At 34.7% G+C, this 13210-nt stretch overlaps 1 protein-coding gene across 3 annotated transcripts in view; it reads right to left on the bottom strand.

Annotated features, from left to right (window-relative positions):
• Positions 1-243: 243 nt before the first annotated feature.
• gdpd4a (glycerophosphodiester phosphodiesterase domain containing 4a) overlaps positions 244-13210 on the bottom strand; it is a 31689-nt gene continuing 18722 nt past the window's right edge. For 2 of the 3 annotated variants that reach the window (XM_065257823.2, XM_065257824.1), the window contains exons 10-16: positions 8272-8422; positions 6036-6260; positions 5758-5915; positions 4335-4482; positions 4170-4252; positions 3150-3229; positions 244-2864 (exon numbers count right to left, since the gene is read on the bottom strand). In XM_065257823.2, coding sequence (XP_065113895.1) covers positions 2743-2864; positions 3150-3229; positions 4170-4252; positions 4335-4482; positions 5758-5915; positions 6036-6260; positions 8272-8422 — 967 coding nt within the window. In that variant the 3' untranslated portion in view covers positions 244-2742. The remainder of the gene's footprint in view (positions 2865-3149; positions 3230-4169; positions 4253-4334; positions 4483-5757; positions 5916-6035; positions 6261-8271; positions 8423-13210) is intronic. The other variant, XM_065257825.2, reaches the window with a different exon arrangement.

The raw sequence follows: 13210 nt of genomic DNA, 5'->3' as shown, positions 1-13210 counted from the left end.
AAAGTTGGATCAACTTTAAAAAAATTTCTACAATTGGTAACACCTACTAAATTTATTTTTCTAAAAAAAACTTTAAAATGTAAGTTGAATAAACATAATTTTTTCAGGTGTTAATTTAAGTACGTTTTTACGTTGAACCAACTTTTTACTGTGTACGATACAATTTTGTGAACATGATATTGGCAAAAAAGTGTAAATATTAAATCTGCTACAGTTAAAACATTTATAAAGAGACAACAAAAATGATCAGAATGCTGTTTAAGATCAGTTTACAATCATATATATACAGACATATGTTACATTAAGACATGTAGTTATTTACATGAAGTAAATAAAATCAGTACTAGACATTGCATTTTATACAGGCAAAAAAGTTTCATCACTCCATGGAAAGCTCACACATCTGGAGTTACAGTATGTATGCAGTCACATGATGCGGGTTGACTGCAGTTTAATTCTTGACTGGCACATTTTGAACAACATCTGTATTATAATTTATTGGTCACTTGCAAAAACATCTTTAAGCTGGTTATATTTCTTGGCATGTTTGGCCTGTAACTCAATGAACAGAAGAAAACTGTACTGTATGTCCTCCCAGAAATCATTACACTAACTTCAAACTTCCAGATTGTCGTTACAGTTTTTTATTTGATGTTTTACTTAAATCTTAAAGACCTAAAATCTTAAATATTTCCAGAGAAGTCTGAAATATTTCAAATGCCTTTGCAATGACAAGTACTTTCTTTCTTTTTTGCCAAGCACTACAGTTTGAGCGTCTGGATATTAAAGGAGCTGTATGTAGGTTTTTGACTGTACTAAATAAAATAAATATTTGTAGATATTTAGGAAACATGCTAAGATCACGTATCTGTTTCTCTGAAAAACAATGCTGTAGCCAGTTAATCTCTTTTTGAAATCTGCCTTCCGTGCACTGTTAAGAAAAATGCAGCTTGAAGTTCAGACAACTTTATGCAAGTCAATTCAATCTAATTTTTAAAGTTTTCACTAATGATAAATTAAGATTTTTAAATTGACAGGTTAAACAATTTTAACTAGTTTTTTTTAAGCTAATGTAACATAAAATATATGTTGATATATCATTTTTTTTTTGCGTGTTGCAAAATGTCTTTTTTTATTTTGGTCCCACCAATTTACCCTATAGTTTATTTCGACAGCTCGGTTGCCAGTTATCACCGTTTCTTAAATAAGACTGCAATGGCCCATAAATGTGATATTTGGTGGACACAATCTCCGAAATGAGATGCAGATTGAGTTATAAAAATCCACACGAGCAGGTTTGTATTTTGCAGACAACATTGCAAACGTAAAAATGAGAAGATAAACATGCTTTCCATCGTCAGTTGCGCTCCTGTACTGTATGTGTTTGGCAACCCGAGAAAGGGGAATGGAAAAACGTCTCCAATATTTTGAATTTAGACTGCGGTTAAAAAGTTTAACCACTAGAAGTCAATAATACATACAGCTCCTTTTATTGAGTCATTCATGTTGAAGAAAAGTAACTTCACAGAAGCTGGAGAAACAGAATGACCTCTCATATCTTTGTCTGATGGCACTACCATGGTATGCCATAAAGAAATAGCATGTAAGTACCACGATTATTGCAATACATAAATTAAAGTACAGAAGTTTTATATTAGACCAAGAATGTACTTTTAAGGGAGTTATTTTTAATTATTTTACCCTAAAATCCAAACTTTTTGTGACATTTTTCTGTTTAACACATTAATTCACCCCCCCAAAACCTGATTAACTAAATAGAAAATTATATTTTTTTAATGTGAAATATATATCATTTGTATGTATATATTATTGTAGTATCTATGGTACTACATTCATTTATATTTATGTTAAATCATAACATTTATATTAAATATATAAACATCACATTTATTTATAAATGTATAAATATTAAGTTTATATTAAATCATTAAATGTATATTAAATATATAAACATCAAATTTATTTTTAAATGTATGAATATTAAATTTATATAAATTATTGTGAAAAATAATAACTTTCAATAATAAAAAAATAATAATAAAAATAAATAATAAAAAAATCTACTGTAAAAATTGTGAAAAAATGTGCAAACTTTCATTTAAAAAATGTCACAATGTCCCCAATTTTAAAGATCCTAAAAAAGGCCTTATTTTCAAATCTAAAATATAACAGGGTGTTTGTCCTCAGATCCAAATTCTGGGTTCGTTTTTTACATCTTATATGCCACTTAAGATCAATTTCGTATTTTAAAGTCCAAATTACATGATACTCATGAAGTGAATATAAAAACAGCTCCAGTGTCTTTATTTCCATGCTATGACCCATTTGGAGTTTCCTCCAGTGAGGTTCTGTCGGGAAATGTCTAGGAAAACCATCTTTTGTCGGAGTTTTGTGAAACGCTTCACACCAAAAGCTCAGCTCCGTGCAGCATCTGTGTCGAATTGAAGCTCATGTGCATGGAAATAGACGCACAATGATGATCATCAACTGAAGCTTCCTCCACGCATCTCTCCACTGCTCTTTCCAAAAGATCTCCGTATCAGACGGGCGGCTCTTCTGAGATGGTGGGCAGGTTGGGTGTAACCGGTGAGTTGTGAGGTTCCACATGAACGATGACACTTGAGATGGACCAGACGTCGCTGAGCTCTGTCGTACGAAGGCGTGGAAGAAAAGGAGAAACATCACCGTGGCTCACACAGCAGTAATAAGAGTGATGAAGAGTCAGATGGGTACAGGATAGCCATGCATAGGAGAAACATGCAGGGAGAGATGGGAATCCAGAGAGAGCGATGGGCCATCAAAGAACAGAGGGTTCCAGCGAATGCCATGCACTTCAAAGGGGTCTTGCAGGGGAAAAACAAAGCTCACGATTTTGGGGAGGTGGATAAGGAGTAAACTTCTTGAGATTCATTTAAAAATAATAATTTTTCACTAAATGGAAAACTATCAATACTGTTTTAAAACACTATTAATGATGTTAAATACCATAATTACAATCTAACACAAAACAGTAAATACTTAAATTTGGCACATTTATAGACGGTTTCATCCGACACACGTGCGGTGGCGCGATTATGCGTCTGAGCGAAACTTTACTTCCGGTCTCTGTTTGTTTATCTTTAACTTACCAGTCCTGAACTTGCTGTACGGCCCGTTCTCATTCACCTGTCTACTACCAGACCAGAAGGGTAAACCTCTCTCACGCCACCTGAAGAGGAAAAGATGACCGGTGATTTAACATAAACATTCACTTAAGAAAGCCAACTTAACAATTTTGTTGCTAGATTTTCAGAATATTCTAATAACTTATTTTTTCAAAAAGCACCTAGCCACAAAATTAGTTGAAAATTAGTTAAAAAGTGCAACTTTTGGAAAAATAAAAAGGCGTTTGTTTTTCTTCTTAATAAGGCTTATACAAAAACTATTTTCTCTGTTACACCCTCATGCATGGAAGATTTTTCTGCCAGATTTTAAATAAATTAATTAATGATAAAAATCAACATTATAACCCGATTTACCATTTCATTATAGAAAAAGTTGTGAAAGGCTTTTTACTAATGCTCACGCAATGATAGTGACAACAATTTAAATGTAAAGTCCACTTTTCGTTCAGGTTTTCGTTTTCATTTTCAAAGTCAACTTGTATGCAAATTCTTTGTAAATCAGTGGACTTGCTGAAATGCTGAGAGAGACACACATTTTACCGGGAAAAGCAGGACATGGATATCGGACTCATGTTGGCCACATTGCTTTCTCAATATTGATATCAGTCAATAAAAAAATATTGGTTGACCACTAGGTTTAAAATGTTTTCTGTTTTTAGTTCAAAACCATGACACACTGTAAAAATAAATACGCTGGATTTACTTAAAAATATAGTGCATCATTTTTGCATCCAGTTTTATTTGAAAATTTAAGCAATTGCATAAATTGCTTAAAACTCCATGTAATATTACTTAAAAAAATGGATGCAAAAATGATGCACTATATTTTTAAGTAAATCCAGCCTTTATTTTTTTTTCATTCCATGTACCCTAAAATAAACAGTATGCAAAGTGGTTTGCAGAAAAATCTCAGGTAATTTTAAAAAAACATCAGCACTGAAACTGAACCTGAGAGGAATAAGGCGCTCCAGGATCAAAACTCACCAGTGAAATATAAAAACAGCAGCGATGAGGAAAGCAGAGATGACATCCGTCAGGCTCCACATCAGACTGTATTCTTCTGGAGTCTGAACGTGTGTAAGATGAAGAAAACAAGATTACAAACAATAACACAAAAATAATCTCAATGCTGAATGTCTGTGACCTCACCATGAGAAACAGAGGCCGTCGCAGTGTCTTCAGAATGTGAAGGGCGTTTGTAGTGACCGAATGAACGCCAGCACACCAAGCCAATGAATAAAGCCACGGCTGACTGATCACATACAGGTTAGTGCTGATGTTCACTGAGGCGTATTTTCTGAAATGAAAAACAAACACATTGAGGAGATGAAAGAAGGGGTTATGTATGGTTCAAGAAAAGAAAAAGACATTGGGATCTGATGTCAAAAGGACTTTGGGTTTTGACATCAGAAGGGCGTTGGGTTGTTACGTCAGACCGATGTTGAGTTTTGACATCAGAAGGACGTTGGGATCTGACGTCAGAAGGACATTGAGTTATTGCGTTTGGCTGATGTTGGGTTATTGCGTCATAAGGACGTTGCGTTCCGACAGCAAATGGACGTTGGGTTCCGACGTATGGCCGACGTTGGGCTATGACATCAGCAGTATGTTGGGTTATGACGTCATAAAGACGTTGGGTTATGGCGTCATAAAGACGTTAGGTTATCGCGTCATAAGGACGTTGGGTTATGGTGTCATAAGGACGTTGGGTTATGGCGTCATAAGGACGTTGGGTTCTGATAGCATAAGGACTTTAGGTTCTGACGACATAATAACGTTGGGTTATGGCATCATAATGACGTTGGGTTATGGCGTCATAAGGACGTTGGGTTATGGCGTCATAAGGACGTTGGGTAATGGCGTCATAAGGACGTTGGGTTATGGCGTCATAAGGACGTTGGGTTATGGCGTCATAAGGACGTTGGGTTATGGCGTCATAAGGACGTTGGGTTATGGCGTCATAAGGTGGTTGGGTTATGGCGTCATAAGGATGTTGGGTTATGGCGTCAGAAGGACGTTGGGTTATGGCGTCATAAGGACGTTGGGTTATGGCGTCATAAGGACGTTGGGTTATGCCGTCATAAGGACGTTGGGTAATAGCGTCATAAGGACGTTTGGTTAAGGCGTCATAAGGACGTTGGGTAATGGCGTCATAAGGACGTTGGGTTAAGGTGTCATAAGGACGTTGGGTTATGGCGTCATAAGGAGGTTGAGTAATAGCGTCATAATGACGTTGGGTTAAGGCGTCATAAGGACGTTGGGTAATGGCATCATAAGGACGTTGGGTTAAGGCGTCATAAGGACGTTGGGTTACGGCGTTAGTCCAACATTGAGTTCGGACTTCAGAATGACGTTTGAGTTTGAGAATGTTTGAGTGGAAATTAAAAATTCCTCACATGAGAAACTATAGAAGATACCATAGTATTTACTATAGTAAACTGTAGTTATATTTAGGCTGCAACAACTAATCAATAAAATTATTGTGTTAAAGCGACCTCTAGTGATGAAAATCCTACATATTGTGGCTTTAAGTGTGCTCAGGCAATAATAACTATGATAAATCTGTATGTACCTGATCTGTTCCTGTGACATGTAACTGTAATGAAGGTTGAGTCGGACTATGCGTTCTTCCTGCAGTTCCTCTATGGATGCGTGATCTCCAGACGTCTGCTGTAAATCTGGGTCGAGGTCTTGTACCAGACTCCTCTGATCCACCGGCAACCACAACACCTGCGAGAAAATTATGGAGATGTATTACACCCGTGTCCCAAAGCAGGGTCTTCATCCATCACAACTCTTCTGTTCACATTTCTTCTTTTAATTTAGTAGGCCATCTGGATCATGACCTACCTGGCTGGAGTTAATAAACGACTCATTGTGTAACACCTCAAGGGTGCGAGTGATCCACGTGTCTCTGTACGGGTGACCTTTGGGTGGACGTCTGAGGTCAAATATCACCAATTTCCCGTGCTGGGCAGCCAGGTTCAGAAACTCTTTCAGAGTGGGTATGGTTTGGTTCTGGACCTGATCCTTCATGTCTGCATCAAGAGAAGATGCCGTGCCGAAAGGATCCCTCTGAGAGATGAGACCGAGCAGAATGTGTGATGTTTGAGCAATAAAAGATTTTATTTGCTTTTGAATAATGATCGCAACTGAATCAAAGTGAAAATAGAAATGTACTGTTTTTTTACAAAAAAATCATCTTACATAAATGTAAAAAACATTCTGTGAAAATATAACCTTGCTTGATATCTTTAATATTTACTAAGATCATGTCAAAATCATTACATTATATGACTTTGGTCACACATCATTACATATTTCTTTAAATATGGTGCATACTGTACTCTCATGACATTGATTTGTGACGTCTAATGAGCTCAAAGGTGGTATAGTACATGGATTTCATAACACAAAGAAACCCAATAAACTCATGCATCAAAGATTTCAGTTGATCTTTAAACAGGGTGAGGTTTAAGATGCAGGCGTGCGTCTTTTAGGGCCGACTCGAGTCGACTGTGACGCATGGTACATTCATGCAAAGCTTAATTCAAGCCTTTAATTCCAACTGATCTCACCAGAGATTTAACGGGGATTTCGGAGGTTAATTAAGAAGGCAAAAAACTACACCACATTTGGATGTGAACTGCATCATTATTCAATAAGTTTTGAATCTGTTTGTACCAACAAAACTATAAAGTCCAATCAGTGTTATCAGATAACTAAATGTGACCCTGGACCACAAAACCAGTCATTTTAAATTGAAATGTATACATCCGAAAAGATGAATAAATACGGCCCATATTTCGTCGAGATACAACAATTTGAAAATCTGATATCTGAGGGGGGGGGGAATAATTAAAATATTGAGAAAATCCCTTTTTAAGTTGTTCATTAATAAAGTTATCCTAATGATTTGGCATAAAAAAATTATAATATTGACCCATACAATATATTGTTGGCTATTGCTACAAATTAAGAGTTTGGTTCCAAAATGCGATAAACACCATTAAAAAAAAAAGTAAATTCTTAATTTTACACAAAATCCGACATCTGCAATGTTATTCTGTCATCTTTTCTCCCTTTTTTCGAAACCGTGACAAACGCCAGTCCTCCTTCTCTGCAGATTGCAATAAACCTGCTTAACCAATCACAGCGCACCATTCCATGCATTGTAAACAATAATGGCGGCGCTTTGAATACACACAGAATCCTAGTTTTCCTCATCTACTTTGTACTTCATGATCAACAAACGAACAAACAAAAACAAAATAGTAATATTGATGGCATTGATAAACCTGTGGTGGTTTTCTGTGGTGCAGAAGAAACGTAAGCCATCAAAATCTAATAATTTACGTGAGAGGCACTCGCGAGACAGTAAAATGCCGGCTGTTGTTTGTTCTCACACGACAGCATCAAGCTTCAGTCACGCTAACACATTGACCTCAGGGGATCTTATGAAAAACTTTACATTATTTTACTCGAAGTCAACGAAAATCAAGCAGGACCAAAACATTTTACAGCTGATTGCTGTCAAAAAAGTTCAGCGACGGCGTCCCAAATAACCGCAGCAATGACAGTGTTCTTAAAATGAAAAAGTGTTTTGATTAGTGCCATTAATGTTTAATCGGTGTATACCACTAGTCAACTGAATGAATAACATGGCAAAGATGAATGCACATTTATACATTGATTCAATAGATTTATAACATAAAAAAAAAAAACTTAGTTATCAGTTTTTATAATACATTTTTGAAAATCAAATTATGGATTTAAATTTTTTATGTTATTATAACCTAAAGATGCTGTTTGAAAGTTTGTAACAGAAAATAGTGGTTTTCATCTCGTCACTTTCTTGGTATAGAAAACGGAATTAGACTAAATGGATTTATTGCAATTTGAAACCAAACTCTTCATATATACCCATGCTACTTGACTGGTTTTGTGGTCCAGGGTAACATATAATTTACTAATGTTATAAAAATTATATGATGCATATTTTATAAAATAAGTTTCTAACATTTATAATGTGACAACCTGATTGTCAAATCACAGTGATACCAATGAGAAGATGCTGGATCATCACCTGAAGGAACCAAGATCCAGCACTGAGTGTCTCCAACTCGGTCCATGTGAACATCGCTGCCGGTGCATCTGTTCGGTTGGGAAACACCTCGTGTACGTTGGTTGTCCTCTTTAATGTGCTGTCATGCATCAGGAATGGAATACCATCATAACTGCACACAGCAACAGAAAATCCAACTTTATTTCTATTAATAATTTTACTATGGTAAAAGCATAAATGCTGGTGATGAGAATTTACTAAATTATAAAAAATGTCAAAGACCAAAACTATTCATTTCTTAATTTTATTTTAGACTGTAGTAAATATTGAATATTTATAAATATTACTAAGTAAATTTTCTTCTGTATTTTGTGCACCTAAAAGCGTAAATTACTCTAAACAAAGCAGACAAACTGCCCATCAAACTATGTATTTACCTGTATTGAATTGATAACCTTTTACATTTTACAAGAAGTTAAACTGAACATGTGAACAAAAAGATTTTAACAAAGTTGCATGTGTCTGCTGATATGCTTAACACCATTTCAAATTATACCTAACACAGATTTATATTGGTTAATGAGGTCAGAGTCTTATATCACAAATAATCTGTCATGTGTTCTCATTTATGAAACATGAGCATGACGCATTCAGTGTTAAAAGTTCATAAAACTCTTATGTGACCCGTTCAATTGATTTACACAGAAATTCTGAAAAAAAAATTCATTCTGCCGTGTTTCACTAAATGACGCTTAATATCTGTTTTTAAACTCAGTGTGACCCTGCCTCAAGCAGGCATGATATAGAAACACAAATGCTTAAAAAAAAACAAGACAGTAGATAGATCAAAAAAATATTGTTTGCCGTGTATTTGCATAAAGTGCATTTGTTATACCAAAACATTTCTGATAAGATTAATAAAATTTTGCACTAGATTTATCTGCTCTGTAAATGAAAGGCCACTCCACCCTGTCAAGCACCCTTTTGGCGTCAAGCACCCTTTTCAGGATAAAGCCCCATACGGCAAAAAAAATTCTCTGGCCAAAAATATGTTTTAAATATATGCTAAATACTTTTTAGGGAGTAAAGCTTAAATAAATATATATTTGGCATTTGAAATATATTTAGTTTTAACCTTTATATATAAACATATTTTAACATGTAGTTTAAAGGCAACAAATTAATTTCTAATTTTACATTTTTAAATTTCCTGGCCAAAATCTAAAAGTTTATAAAGTAGAAATTTTATCTGAATACATTTTAATAATTATGTTTAGAGGTTTGCAACAAAGTTTTTCTTCTTTCTTTGTAAATAAATATAAATGCTTAAAAAATATTTATTTTTAAAATATATTTTGAAGTATACAAAAAATGCCAAAGAAATATATTGGTGAAAAATATGTTTATGTAAACATATAATTTTTGGCAATTTTTTATATTTTGAAATATATTTAAAGTGCACCCATTTCATTGCTAAAAACAACATTATTTTGTGTAGTTGGTATAAAAAACATTTGCATTTCTTTATCATGCCTGCTTAAGGCAGGGTCGCTGACTTACAATGTGTTCATGTGGTTTATGGTTAAAAAAATACTATTTTCCACATACCATACATTTTTGTAGCTTCAGATTTCACTCTCTTCCAGAAACGCATTTATTTGTGTCTCTGATTGGCCAGCTAATCTGTACATTGTGATTGACCTGAATACCTCTGACATCAACCGGAAATGTGAAGCTTCTTACCATGTTTAAAAGATTTGCGCAGGAATTATGATAATGTCGGTCTTGTCTACATCACCAATCCCAGGAAGTAAACTATTGCCTACAATCTGTGTGTTTGTTGTAGTCCAAGAAAAGAGATTATGTTGGAGACGATAACTTGCGTTTGCATAACGTTAACATGTACTAATACACACTTACACACCAAAGGAAATGTAAAATCGTAAATCAGACCATTGGTGCTCTTTAAAATTTCATTTTTCTATATGGCATTGACATTATGGTCAATGAAGTTGTCAGAGCCATATCTAGACTTTACAAAGCTTTGATCTACTGAAACAACAAAAGAAAGAACTTTACCTAACTCTAAAGAAGATGAGACCTGAGAAAACCACAACCTTGCGTGTATCATAATCAACTAATTATAAATCACTGTCACCAACCAGTCATCAAACCTGCGTAATATAAGATGTAAATCCACCCCCTGTCCATGCTCCCTATTGAGTGTCCTGGGCTTGGATTAGTAGAGATGAGAGCACTAACAGGATTAGTTTGCTCTAATCACATTAACTGAGAGCAGTGAGGTGACTCACACAGCAGATGTTAGGATCACATCTATTATTAGAGATATCTGGACAAAAGCAAAGGAAAAGCTCTTATGAATCTTCAACTGATGTTTCTGAAACTGTTCATCTCTGATAATTGGAAATTTGCTTGGATGTTGCAGAGGACCGTTTGCACCATTCACAAATGAAGTGCTAACAAGATTGTATAAGTTCATGCATTAGCTAACATGAACTAAAAAGGATCAATGACATTTCTACACCATTTATTCCTTCATGTTAATCTCAGCATTTACTAAAACATTTTTAAAATCAAAAGTTTGAACATGCCCAGTGTGAACATTGAAAAATGAAACTCATAGGTGAATGATTTAAAGCGCTCTATGTATGCAAACACATGAAGTTGCTTCACAAAAACATTTAAATATCTTGCAATATTTACAGTTTTCTTAGTCGCTTTGGTACATTTCTCAGATCAGAATTGAAATTCTCAAAACGACCTGTTCAATCTTCACAACATTGTGCCACTTATGCACATAAAAAAAAAACAGTTTCTCATTTCTTTTAAAAAGTTGCAAATGCTTTGGTACATCCATGCAAATGATTATGCAAAATCTGCTGTTTCCTACATTATCAATTGCTTATGTCATGTTGATCAAAATGTATTTTATAAAACGGCCCTTTCTGGTTCTTCATTCTGATTGGTTGAAACGCATTCTAAGCTGTGATAAAATACCCCGGTAACCCCATGGTTCAGACCGCATTACATAAGTATCACGATCTTACCCAACTTAAACACTGACGCATTCACTCAACACTAAAAACACTGTGTAAGTTTTGATCAGGCTCTGAATCTGATCTCTTACAAAAGTTCTTAACAAAAATTTAATTATCTCCGCTTTTAGCTGAAAATTTGAGAGGTGATAAGAGAAAAAATTAAGGTAGGATGAAACTGTTTTTTTTTAAGCGGAGGATCTGTTCTTTCATTTTATATACATTTTATGTTTATTTAAAGAAGAACATTTTTCTTGAAGGCATTAAACTAAAACTGGGTGTCAAAAAAAAAAATGCTGACGGGAAAAGAGTTAAGCATGCTTCCATGCTTAACTCTAAACATTTATACATAAATGTTTATCTATAAATTAGATGAATGTTGACACACTACACACTAGTCTTTAATTATATTTTCATCTTGATTCTGAGGAACTACTTTGTTTGGCGGAAGAGTGATATATGTACTAATATAATTACACCTTATTTGTGTTTTATTTTATGAAATCCTGCTATGCATATGAAGTAACCGTTTTATAAAAGCAATAAGCCCCGCTCTGCTTCACGTCGTGCCTAACAACGCCCCTTAACTGTTATAAAATGCACTTGCAACCCACTGCATCTTGGGGCTTATTGCTCTCTGTTGAATAGTCTCACCCCAAACAACATTTAAGCATTAGTTCATAGCATAAGTCTTTACATGCAAAATGGTTGTCATAATACAGGGTCAAACATATTTCTATACATTTCTATTAGACTTTTTTCTAAATCTGTTCTGAATTGGTATATTGCTCCCAGGTGATTCTTGACTTTCTCTAACAGACAGGAACGTCAGGATGTGTAGGAATACTTCAGTGTAATTCCTACAGCACTGCATGTACAGTTTTCCCTAAAGATATTGTCCTATGTTCACATTTCTTCTTTTTTTTCTTTGTGCTATGAAGTGCTGTCTTTCTGTATCACAATGACATGGTCTGTCAACAAATTACAGTCCAAACAGTAAATGTGAACTCCCACATACACTAAGGTGTAACCTACAATAATTGTAATAAAAACTTTAGCCATAGTTTCCATCAGAACATCCCTCCAGTGTTATACTGACAACATGACTAAGCAATTTGACTGTCTTATCTGTACACAATAAAACATACTTGTCATTCCGATGCCACTGACATGTTCATTAACACAAATATTTACTTTTAAGAGACGAACTAAGGATTTTGAGCAAGAGACTGGCTTTAATCCATGGTGTTTCACTATTTGTACAAATTGTTTTGAGAAAAGCACTTACTGTTTGACAAATATCGAGGATGATCGAGAAATGTACCAAAGCGACTGAGAAAAACTGTAATAAAATCATCTCTCACACATTTGACTTCTGAGAAAGCATCACAAAACACACACATAAGAAAAACATACAAATATACAATAACATGCTGTTACAGTTTTTCTCAGTCGCTTTGGTACATTTCTAAGATCAGAATGATATTCTCAAAACTATCTGTTCAATCTTCACATCATTGTGTCACTTGTGCACATCAAAAAAGCCATTTCTCATTTCTTTGAAGAAGTTGCAAAAGCTTTGGTACATCCATGCAAATGATTATGTATAATTCTCTGCTTTTTCCTACATTATCAATTGCTTATGTCGTGTTGATCAAAATGTATTATAATGGGTCTCTGTGTTGTTGGTCTCACCCCCAACAACATTTAGGTATTAATAGTATAAGTCTTCACATGCAAAATGGTTGAACAAGTTGTCATAATACAGGGTTTGGTCAAACATATTCATAAACACATTCCCATTAGACGTTTTTTTTTCTAAATCTGTACCTTTCCTGAATTGGTAAATTGCTCACAGATGATTCTAGACTTTTTCTAACAGACAGAAACGTCCCCAACAAGCA

This window comes from Paramisgurnus dabryanus, chromosome 9 (genome assembly GCF_030506205.2).
Source record: "Paramisgurnus dabryanus chromosome 9, PD_genome_1.1, whole genome shotgun sequence".
NCBI classification, from domain to species: Eukaryota; Metazoa; Chordata; class Actinopteri; order Cypriniformes; family Cobitidae; genus Paramisgurnus; species Paramisgurnus dabryanus.
This window is presented reverse-complemented; position numbering and strand designations above follow the sequence as displayed.